Source organism: Mustela erminea, chromosome 5 (assembly GCF_009829155.1).
Source record: "Mustela erminea isolate mMusErm1 chromosome 5, mMusErm1.Pri, whole genome shotgun sequence".
Lineage (NCBI taxonomy): Eukaryota > Metazoa > Chordata > Mammalia > Carnivora > Mustelidae > Mustela > Mustela erminea.
This window is the reverse complement of record NC_045618.1, coordinates 37,429,832-37,442,417: the sequence shown is the minus strand read 5'-3', so window position 1 is coordinate 37,442,417 and position 12,586 is coordinate 37,429,832. Positions and strand designations below refer to the sequence as shown.

Here is a 12,586-nt window from a genome sequence, read left to right as displayed (position 1 = left end):
GCTGAACAATATCCTTGTGTGTGTGTGTATCTATATATATAGATATATATACAAATTTTCTTTATTTGTTCATCCATCAGTAGACACTTAGATTGTTTCCATGTTTTGGTTATTGTAAATATTTCTGCAGTAAAACTGGGATAGTGCATGTATCTTTTTAAATAAGTGTTTTTGTTTTCTTTGGACGTAGAGTTACTGGGTCATGTCGTAGTTTTATTAATTTTTTGAGGAACTTCCATATGATTTTTCCATAGTGGTTGCACCAGTTTACACTCCCCCTAACAATGTACAAGGACTCCCTTTTCTCCATATCTTCATCAACACCTGCTATTTCTTTTCTTTTTGATACTAGCCATTCTAAAAGGTATACGGTAATTTTTCACTGTAGTTTTTATTTGCATTTCCCTGGTAATTAGGGATGTTGAGCATCTTTTCATGTACCTGCTGGCCTCCTGTATGTCTTCTTTGGTAAAGTGTCTATTTGGATACTCTGTTCATTTTTTAATTGTATGGTTTGTATTTTTGGTGTTGAGTTGCATGAATTCTTTATATATTTTAGATATTAGCCCCTTATCAGATATTTTAATTTGCAAATGTTTTCTTTCATTCAGTAGCTTTTCTTTTTTTTTTTTTTAATTTTTATTTATTTATTTTTCAGCATAACAGTATTCATTGTTTTTGCACCACACCCAGTGCTCCATGCAATCCGTACCCTCTCCAATACTCACCACCTGGTTCCCCCAACCTCCCACCATCCGCCCCTTCAAAACCCTCAGATTGTTTTTCAGAGTCCATAGTCTCTCATGGTTCACCTCCCCTTCCAATTCAGTAGCTTTTCATTTCGTGGATGGTTTCCATTGCTATGCAGAAACTTCTTAGATTGATGTAATCTCACTTTTTTTTTTAAATTTTTTTTTTTTAAGAGTTTATTTATTTATTTGACAGACAGAGATCACAAGTAGACAGAGAGGCAGAGAGAGGGAAGCAGGCTCCTGCTGAGCAGAGAGCCCGACGTGGGGCTTGATCCCAGGACCCTGAGATCATGACCTGAGCCAAAGGCAGAGGCTTAATCCCCTGAGCCACCCAGGTGCCCCGTAATCTCACTTTTTATTTTTGCTTTTCTTGCCTTTGTTTTTGGCGTCAAATCCAAAAAATCATCACAAAGACCAGTTATCAAGAAATTTACTGCCTATGTTTTCTTCTAGGAATTTGTATCCTGAAGTAATTCAGCATCTAGGAAACTTCATCCCAATGTATTATTCTAGAGCTGTGCCAAATGTACTATTTAAATGTAAATTAATTTAAATTTACATCAATGAAACTCAAAAGAAATTTAGCTTTTCAGTCACATCAGCAACATTTTAAGTTCTTAATTAGCCATATGTGGTGAGTGGCTGCTGTGTTGAATAGCACAAAGCATTGCCGTCACTGAGAAAAGTTCTGTTAGACACTGCTTCTCCAGAGGATAGAGGTGAGAATATTTTTGTTACCACAGGAAAGTCAGATACGTAGAGTCAATCATATATACCAACCAGTTGCTCTTTCACAGGGTTTTTTCCTTGCCCATATGAAGGAAGTTTGTGAAAGGGAGAAAAAGTTAGCACACACCTGTACAATGTACTGCTTCCAAATTCATCTGATAACTAGCTTTTCTTGTGGAAGCTTCAAATAACTGCCATTGCAAATGCAGTTGGCAGCAATATTCAAAGTTCAAACCCACCAGAGACATACTTACTAGTTTATTGTTCCCATTTCCTTTCTTACTATTCCCTCATTCCTTAAGGTGAAGACTGGCGCAACTTCAGTCCCAAGACAAGAGAACACTGGCATAAGTAGAAAGGCAAATGTGGGGGCGCCTGGGTGGCTCAGTGGGTTAAAGCATCTGCCTTCGGCACAGGTCATGATCCCAGGGTCCTGGGATTGAGCCCCGCGTCTGGCGCTCTATTCAGTCCCGTCTCTCTGTGCCTGCTTCTCTGCCTACTTGTGATTTCTTGTCAAATAAGTAAATAAAATCTAAAAAAAGAAAGAAAGGCAAATGTGTGTGCATGTAAATTTTGAGAGAACTGACTTGATTTTTAGAAAGTGTTTTTTTTAACCAAGCCTTTAGATATCATTTTATTGAATGCCTGCCCCCATTTTACATGTGAGTAAACTGAGGCTAGAGAAAATGATTGCTCGAGATTTTATTAATCATTAATATTAATCATTATTAATAATTAATTATAATTTATTAATAATTTACTAATAAGTAAATCTGGAACTAAAACCTGTATTCCGTACTAAATCATTTACCATTCCCATTTTAAGTTTTTATTCACTACTACTGCTACAGATACAATGATAAGAGTTTAGAGGTAAGACTAATTAATTATTATAATAAATTTCTTATTTTTAAAATGTTACTTTTTGCATGTTTCAAGGTTTTATAATTGTAATTTTTATAGATTGAAGAAGAGGAGAGGAAAAAAATAGAAGATATGAAAGAAAATGAACGACTAAAAGCAACTAAAGAGTTGGAAGCCTGGAAAGAATGTCAAAGAAAAGCTGAAGAACAAAAAACAATTCAGAGAGAAGAGAAATTCTGTGAACAAGGAAAGCCAGTTGGAGAAGAGAGAAACAAATTAAAACATAAAAGCCTTACTAGAATTGCAGCATCTAGAAATCTTGCCACAAAAGGTACGATGATTTCTTTGTATTTTCTGGGAAAGTGAGTCCATTACCTTTTTTTCCGTAATCTATTTATAATATTAGGTCATTATTTTGGCATATTGAGAATAAGTACTATAGTATAGAGGGTAAGATGAAAGATTTATTTCTTCTTTTAGGAAGTAGTGACATTTTCAAGAGAGAGTGAGCAATGATTCAGATACCAGGGTCCTGAGATCAAGCCCAACGTCTGGCTCCTTGCTCATAGGAGCTTACTTCTCCGTCTACCTGCCGCTCCCCCTGCTTGTGCTCTCATTCTCTCTCTCTCTCTCTCTCTCTCTCTCTGACAAATAAATAAAATATTTAAAAAAAAAGACATTTTCCTCATATGATTGAGGAACATGAATACTATTACACAAATTTAGTTGTAAGCAAGTAGTGGCTCATCTGGCCTTTGATCCTGATGTGTTCAGAAATAGGTAAAAGCACATATTTCTTTATTGAAAGCTAAGAGTTTGATTTTATCTGAATTTATTTTTATTTTTTATTTTTTATTTTTTTAAAGATTTTATTTATTTATTTGACAGAGAGAGAAATCACAAGTAGGCGGAGAGTCAGGCAGAGAGAGAGAGAGAAGCAGGCTCCCGCTGAGCAAAGAGCCCGATGCGGGGCTCGATCCCAGGACACTGAGATCATGACCTGAGCCGAAGGCAGCGGCTTAATCCACTGAGCCACCCAGGCGCCCCGATTTTATCTGAATTTAAAATAGTAAATTTTGTTTTGGGAATAGTTAGCATCTTTAGTAATGGAATATTTTGTTGTAAAATCACTTATGTAATAATAATAATTAATAATTATTGGGTGATTTCCATATGCCAGGCCATTATATTGGTTGTATCATGCAGTTGTCACAACACCACTTTGGGATAAGTGCTGCTATTCTTATTTTAGTGGAAATAGGTGTTCAGAAAAGATAAAAACTACCCAATAAGTAAACCTGTGGGATTTGAACCCACATCTTTGAAACCTATGCTCTAGGCTTTATTACTGTACTCTAGGTCTTTTCTACTGTAAGCTCTCAAGATCTAGTGTGTTGGAAAGTCAATAAATGAACTTGTGAGTTAGGAACCACGATTATCCCCATTTTCCAGGAGAGGAAAGGCACAGAGAGTCTTACTAGCCCAAAGTAACACTGCTAATAAATGGCAGAGTCAGAATCTGGACGTGGGTGATCAGGCTTTAGAGTAGGTGACCACCACTGTGTTATACTGCTACACAGGTAAGATAGGCAGATTAACCATGTTCATTATCTAATTCATAACATATTTTAGCTGACTGTTTGTATTAGGGAGATGTTTTCACTCAGAAATTTGTTAGGGGAAAAAGTACACAAAATGTATAATCCTGGTTTGGAAAAGTATTACCTTTTAAATGTTTGTTATTGAGCATCCCAAAGCCTTACAGTAATTTTCAAGAATGAATCGGTTTATGCTTAACCAAAGTATTACTAATTATGAAGTAGCAAAACTTCAGAAGTTTTAATTACAGTCCCCTAATATAACACACCCCACTAATTTTGTCTCTTAATGTGAAGCTAGGCGTCAGGCTATGGCATGATTACTTTGCAGGGCAGAGGAATTGAATGTGCTGTGGGCTTCATACTCTTCTGGACCTAGAACTTAAATATTGAGTGGTGTCATTTTGATGAAAGCTGCTTAATATTTTATATTAAGGTGATTTAACAAGAAAAAAATTTGGTAAGATTTTATGTGATTTTAAAAATCAACTTAAATGTTTGGAGTTTGGATTATTATACTCTTATTTTTTGGCACATCAATAAGTAAGACTCAATGTATAATAAGAGTATATGTAATGTACTAGATAAGCCACTTTTATATACACTGTTATAATAATATAATAGCTAAGCCACTTTCTACATACAGAATGCAAATGGTGTGGCAGGTGCTGCAGATTTCCTTCTCTCCCTTTCTTTTTTACTAACAGAATCATGGTTTCAGGGAAGGGACAGAAGAAATGTGTTCAGCTAAAAACCTTGCCTTTTAGAAATTTAAATACCAATTGGATATTGGAAGAAATTAAAGAATAATTATATTTTTTCCCTTGAGATGTGATAACGTAATTGTAGTTAGATTTAGAAAGCCCTTATCTCATAGAGAAACCTACTGAGATATTTATGGGTGAAAGTATAGTATTTGATGTCTGAGATTCTCTTCAAAATAATATGGTATGTGAAAGTAGATAGAAATAAAGATGAAGTGATATGGGCCAGGAGTTGATAATAGAAGGCAGGTTATGAATGCATGACAGTTAATTATTCTATTCTGCCTAATTTTATATATGTTTGAAATTTTTTATTATAAAAAAATAGGCAACACACTGAAAAAGCGCTTTATCTTGGAACACTAAAAAATAAAATAAAATTTAAAAAAAAGAAAAAAAAAGAAAAAGCACACATTGAAATTTTTACAAAGTCATTTTAAATTAGTAAAACAAAACAAAACCAAGCAAATCTCACTTCCCCAAACTCTTGTATAACTAGATGTAACCAGGTGACAAATTTTGAGGAAATGCAAGAAGAAATCTGCTAAAGACTTATAGAAAAGTATGACTCCTTACTGCTTGCTTCTCCTTTCCTTTTCCTACTTAAGATGAAGGTCAGTGCAAAAAATTCATTAGCTATTTTAAAACCACAACGAGGCAAGATATACCCTAAGAATGGTGGAATAGGGGAGAAGAAAGAGCTTGGGACATTAATGACATTGGAAAGATGGTACCTCTGCATTGAATCACCTTTTTTCAAGTTTGTTAAGTGAGAAAATAAACCCATCCTTGGTTAAACAACTATAGTCATGTTTCCACATAGCCTAGAGAATTTTTTTTTTAATTTTTTATTTTTTATTATTTTTTTTATTTTTTATAAACATATGTTTTTATCCCCAGGGGTACAGGTCTGTGAATCACCAGGTTTACACACTTCACAGCACTCACCAAAGCACATACCCTCCCCAATGTCCATAAACCCACCCCCTTCTCCCAAACCCCCTCCCCCTAGCAACCCTCAGTTTGTTTTGTGAGATTAAGAGTCACTTATGGTTTGTCTTCCTCCCAATCCCATCTTGTTTCATTTATTCTTCTCCTACCCACTTAAGCCCCCATGTTGCATCACCACTTCCTCATATCAGGGAGATCATATGATAGTTGTCTTTCTCTGCTTGACTTATTTCGCTAAGCATGATACGCTCTAGTTCCATCCATGTTGTCGCAAATGGCAAGATTTCATTTCTCTTGATGGCTGCATAGTATTCCATTGTGTATATATACCACATCTTCTTGATTCATTCATCTGTAGCCTAGAGAATTTTTGACTGATAGAAATGGATAATGGAATTCAAGGTTGGTTTAGGCATTTGAAAATCATTCCATGTAATAACTGTACTAGCAGAGTAAAGGAAAAAACATATGACCATTTCTCTATTGCAGAAGGCATTTGATAAAACCCAACATCCATTTATGAAAATAATTTCTCAACAAATTAGGAATAGAAAGGTACTTTCTTACTCTGGTGAGTAAGAGTGTACAAAAAATATATAGTAAGCTTCATAATTATTGATGAATACTTTGCCTTGCCCTGTAGTTCCAGGAGTAGGCAAGTATGTCCACTTTCACTGTTTTAATTCAACATTATGCTGGAAGTCCTAACCATTACATTAAGACAAGAAGAAATGAGAGGCATAAAGATTAGACAGGAAGAAGTAAAACTGTATTTATTTATAGATGACATGATTGTGTATTTTCTGATAGGGATTTCCTGAGAAATCTGAAGGATAACTGCTAGAACTAATAACTGAATTTAGCAAAGTCTCATGATATAAGGCTATAAAAGTCACTTAAAATTTTATCAGCAGCAAAGAACTGGAAAATTAAATTTTAATTAATTTGTAATAGCACTAAAAGAGAAAATACTTAGGAATAAATTTAACAAAAGAAATGAAAGACCATATCACTGAAAACTATCAAAAAACTGCTGAGAGATGTTTTAAAGTCCTAAATAAATGTAGTGATACAACATGTTCCTGAGTTGGAAAACTAAATATTGTTAGGATGTCTATTCTTAAATTGATCTGTTGATTCAATGTAAATCCATTAGAAATTCTGGTAAGCTTTTTGTAGAAATTGACAAGTTGATCCTAAAATTTATATGAGAGTGTGAATGACCAAGGATAGTCAAAGGAACTTTTATTTTTTTTAAATTTTTTAAAGATTTTATTTATTTATTTGACAGACAGAGAGTACAAGTAGGCAGAGAGGCAGGCAGATAGAGAGAGAGGAAGGGAAGCAGTCTCCCTGCTGAGCAGAGAGCCCGCCCGATGTGGGACTCCATCCCAGACCCCCGAGACCATGACCTGAGCCGAAGGCAGTGGCTTAACCCACTGAGCCACCCAGGCGCCCCTCAAAGGAACTTTTAAAAATAAGAGCAGAGATGTAGGGCTCACACTGCCTCATTTGAAGACTTAGCATCAAGCTACCATAATCAAGACAAGATGGAACTGGTGAAAGGACAAGGATAAGTTCAAAACAACAGAGTACAGGGACCAGAAATGAATCGATACAAGTATGGTTCAGAGATTTTAATGAAAGGTAACAAGGTAATTCAGTGGGGGAAGGGAACGGGTCAGGATATATTTGTGGAAACAAATGAAAGTAGACTCTTGCCTCACTACACAATGAGACAGTTATGTACATATGTACATAATACATATGTAAGAAGACAATCCAGTAAACAATTGGATGGAAGATTTGAATGCTCTTGTCGCAGTGGAAGACATGAACAACCAACAGACACATAAGATGATGTTCAATGTTATTCGTTAGTAGGGAAATTAAAACCACAGTGAGATACAGTCCATAGTACATATGCATTAAAATGACTAAAACTGGATGCCTGGGTGGCTCAGCCAGTTAAGCGTCTGCCTTCAGCTCAGGTCATGATCTGAGGGTCCTGGGTTCAAGTCCCACATCAGGCTCCTTGCTCAGCTGGGTACCTGCTTCTCCCTCTTCTCTGCTGCTCATTCTACTTGTGCTCTTTCTCTTTCACAAATAGATAATTAAAACCTTTAAAAAAATAAAATGATAAAACAGAAAACTAAAGATCATCGGCACAATTGTTGTTGAGGCTATGCTGCAAGTATACACTGATGGTAGAAATGTAAAATGGTACAACGACTTTGCAAGAGTGTTTGGCTCTTCCCTTGAAAGTTAAGTATGTAGGGCGCCTGGGTGGCTCAGTGGGTTAAGCCGCTGCCTTCGGCTCAGGTCATGATCTCAGGGTCCTGGGATCGAGTCCCGCATCGGGCTCTCTGCTCAGCAGGGAGCCTGCTTCCCTCTCTCTCTCTCTCTGCCTGCCTCTCCGTCTACTTGTGATTTCTCTCTGTTAAATAAATAAATAAATAAAATCTTTAAAAAAAAAAAAAAAAGAAAGTTAAGTATGCACTTATCATATAACTCAGTCTTTCTTGTCTTCAGTATTTATACATGAGAGATGTATTCACCTGAAGACTTGTATTCAAATATTCATGGCAACCTCATTCATAATAGTGAGTAACTGGAAATGATGCTCATCACTAGATGAGTGAATAAACAAATTCTCATAGATTCATAAAGTGAAATATTACTCTGCAATAAATGAGACTGCAACAGAAATTCTAGAAAATACTGACCATTTTATAATGACTGAGAGTATATCAATTGTTATCTGGGGCCAGAAATAAAAGGAAGGGACTATAGGGGACTCTTAGAAGTGATAGAAATTTTCCATTTTCATTATGATTATAATTTCATGGGTACACACATCTATCAGAACTCATTGAATTAATGTACTTTAAAATGAGTACAGTTTATTTTTTTTTAAGATTTATTTAAGAGAGAGAGCACAAGCACATGCATGTATGGGAGTGCTGGGGGAGGGGCAGGGAGGGAAAGGAAGAAAATCTCAGGTAGACTCCCTACTGAGTATGGAGCCCAACATGGGGCTTTATCGCATGACCCTGAGATCATGACCTGAGTGGAAACTAAGAGTTGGACATCTAACTAACTGAGGCACCCAGGTGCCCCATTTTATTTCATGTACATTTTATTGTACATGAATTATTTCTTTGTTAAACTGAATAAAGTTTATTGGGAATACTTTTAGGCATAACAGCATCAAAATGCATATAATATCTTCAGGTTCTTATTATTCCACAGCTAATGCTTAAGGCCAGCCGTAATGAAGCCTATTTTGAAGGTCCTGGCCCTTGTACTATTGTGTATATTTATAGGAGACTGGGAAAGAGGAATCATTGAGCATCTAATTAATTAAGTATAGGGTCTTCTGTATCTTGTTAGAAATTCAGTTACTAGTACCAGCCTATTCTGTTGAAGTACTTTTGACTTGCTTACGAAACTACTAAAAGCATGGTAGATGGATAAATGAAATTTTAGGCCATGTAGATTTGTCCTTCTTCAGCTTGGAAGAACTAGGTACTCCTAAAGGTAGGGGCAAATGTAAGTCTGGAAAAAAAGAAAAAGGATGGATTGAAAGTGTGTAAATAGAGTTTCACTACCAGATTTCCAGATCATGACAGAAGATCGAGGGTTTACTTTCTGCATATTTGAAGACTACAGATTCTGCTCTGAAAATTGATAGAGTGAAAGTCAACATTGTGTAAATCTAAATACCGGTCCGAGGGATCTCTTCCAGCCCTCCTCTACCCTTAGCTCTTGCATATATGCATTCACAAGCCCAGTGCACCTGGGGTGCAGATTAGAGAATTCTTCCATAGGGAAGCTAATGAGTGTAGGATGAAAAATCCTGACATCTGTAATGGCCCAGATGGTTTTCCCTGCTGAAGCTTACCAGTCAACAGATTTCAGATTCATGTACATAGAACTTCAGTCAGAATTTTTATACTTTTATAGGAGGAGATAGGCAAGATATAGAAACTTGGAACAACCAAGTAATAGAAGAACAGAAGAAAACTTAATTGTAACATGTCTTCAGAAAGATGAAGACATATTTAAGACATATTTTAATAATAAGACATCTAATCATTTAAGACGTATTTTAATCATTAAGAACAAGAGGCTATAGTAAGGAATATTAAGAGAATAAAACAGTTTGGAAATTTAAAATGCAATAAAAATTATGAATTTAATCAAATGGTTGGAATATGGTTTCTAAGTTTTTCAGAAAGTAGAAAAAAAGGACAAAAAAATTTAAAATAGAAAAGATAAAATAATCAGAATATCCATCCTGGATGTTCAACATTCAATAGGGGTATAAGAAAGAGGGTGGGAGAGACAGAAGAGAGGAAATAATATTTTTAATGTTGCAAAACTTCTGAAAACTTAAATGAATTTCCACATTGAAAGAGTCTATCATGTCCAGCACGGCAGATTTTATAGTATTCATGCCAAAAACACATGAAATTTCAGACACTTTATATTTTATTCTTTCTCTTTTTTAGAGAGAACAAGAGCACATGAGCCGGGGGTGGGGCAGAGGGAGAGAGAGAATCTTAAGTAGGCTCCACACCCCCTCAGAGCCTTATGTGAGGCTCGATCTCATAATGCTGACATCATGACCTGAGCCAAAAATCAAGAGTTGGATGCTTAACTGACTGAGCCACCCAGGCATCCCTCAGCACACTTTTGGCAGAGATCGAGAAAGCTCCCAGAGAAGAGAAACAGATCATGCACAAAGGACTGGGAATGTTAGCATCTGTCCTCTTAACCTCAGCACTGGAATCCTGAAACATGGGTCAGTGCCTTCAAAATTCTGAGTGAAAATAATTTTCAGTGTGAAATTCTATACCCAGCTTAATAATCAAGTGTGAAGCAGAATAAAGACTTTTCAGATATGCAAAGTCTTAACAATATTTATGGCTCAGTATGCTGGGAATTGTACCTTTTTTTTTTTTTATTCTTCAAAATAATTTAGTTCGCTCTGAAATATCTGATGTTCAAAGGTTTAGTTAAACTACCCCTAAAATGCCTGGGCATGGAGTATTTTATAGAGGTACAATAGTTTCTTTAGGTTTTCTCCGTTCTTTGTCCAACTTGTTTTCATTAATTTTGGAATATTTTAATACATGCATGTTAAGTTAAATTTTTTTTGTCTTAAAGAGTATGTTAATACATTCACAAGTCTTGGAATCTTGTGTTTTTGTTGTTGTTTAGTTGCAAATATTTTGTAACTCATCATCATTTTTTCCCTTGGCCCTTGAATTTGTAGGGAGGTTTTTTTTGTGTGGGTTTTTTGTTTTGTTTTGTTTTTTTGTTTCATTTTGTTTTGTTTTTAGTTTTGAAATATATAAAATGGGAATGACTATAGTTCTCATATTTAAAATTTCCTGTATCATCATGTTACAGGTGTGTTTCGAGATTGTAGTTCATGGTGTGTATTTGTGTTTATCCTAAGGCTTTCTTTTAATAAGCTATGGGCCACTTAGATTTATTATTATAAATAAAATGTATCCTAATGTCTTAGGATATTCTTCTACTATCTTACTTCATAGTTTATATTTACTAGATTTTCTTGTTAGTTCTTTCTTCTATTTTTCTGCCTTGGATTTAAAAAATGTTCTTGATTACTTCCTTTCTACTAATTTGAAATGTATGTATTCTATTTTTGTTCTTTGAATGATTAATATTAAATTTTTTGTATCTGTTTTGGTACATAGATATAATTCTTATTATTTTAACATACATATTAAACAAAGATTAAGGTTAATCTTTACCACTCCTGTAAATATTACAAGGAAGTTTAGTGTGTAAGGTCCAGTAATACCCATCTTCTATTAAATTGTCTAAACATTTTAGTCCAGTTTTTTGGAGGGAAGGGAGATCAGTTGACTTGACTTTACTTTTTATTTTTTTATTTTTAAAGATATTTTTTATTTATTTGACAGAGAGAAAGAGAGAGAGAGAAAGGTCACAAGTAGGCAGAGAGGCAGGCAGAGAGAGAGGAGGAAGCAGACTCCCTACTGAGCAGAGAGCCCAATGCGGGGCTCGATCCCAGGACCCTGGGATCATGACCTGAGCCGAAGGCAGAGGCTTTAACCCACTGAGCCACCCAGGTGCCCCAACTTCACTTTATTTTTAAATCCCAAATTTAGTCATCACTGTTAGTATGGCTTTTTTCCCCACTATACAGTCATTACTGTTTAGACTGATGCATATTTATGGATTTTTAATTTGTCTTTGCTTCTTTGTGTTTCACATCTGTGGGTTAAATTGCCTTCCCTTTACAAATAAATCCTTTAGTAGTTCTTTAATGAAGATTTGTAGGGCGTTCAATTCAGTTATTATCTTTATCTTGTGCTTGTTGTTGAAGGATGGTTTGGGTGGTTGTAGAATTCCTCATTGATAGTTATTTTCCATCAGTAATGTGAAGGTATTTTTCTATTGCCTTTTGCCCTCTAATGTTGCTGAGAAGTCTGCTCTTGATCTAACGATTGAACCTTTATAAGTTAACCCATGCTTTGTCTCTGGTTGCTTTAAAATTCTTCACTTTGATGTACTTTGATTTTATTAGTCTCTGTGCAGTTTTTAATTTATTTGCTTCATAAAGTCAGAACATGGAATATACTTTTAGTCAAAGAACTTATGTTTTCAGACTTTTAAGCTATTGTCTTCCTCTGTTCTCTGTATATCTTGACCACATTCTGTATATTATCTTCAGATCTCTTCTAGTTTGCAAATTTTCTTCAACTATGCTTAATGTACTGTTAAACTTATACTAAAGGTTTTAAATTTCAGCAGCAATATTTTTCATTTTGGAAGTTCCATCTGGTTTGTTGTTGTTGTTGTTGTTAATTCTTTTGTCATTAGTTTCTTCATTTTTCATTATGGATTTGTCTTGTCTCTGTTCTTTAAATAA

General features: G+C 35.2%; 1 protein-coding gene across 1 annotated transcript in view; it reads left to right on the top strand.

The window, feature by feature from the left end:
* The window catches only part of DNAAF4 (dynein axonemal assembly factor 4), a 78,203-nt gene that overhangs the window by 42,613 nt on the left and 23,004 nt on the right, over positions 1 to 12,586 (top strand). Inside the window, exon 7 of the mRNA XM_032342633.1 lies at positions 2,445 to 2,676. Coding sequence (XP_032198524.1) covers positions 2,445 to 2,676 — 232 coding nt within the window. The remainder of the gene's footprint in view (positions 1 to 2,444; positions 2,677 to 12,586) is intronic.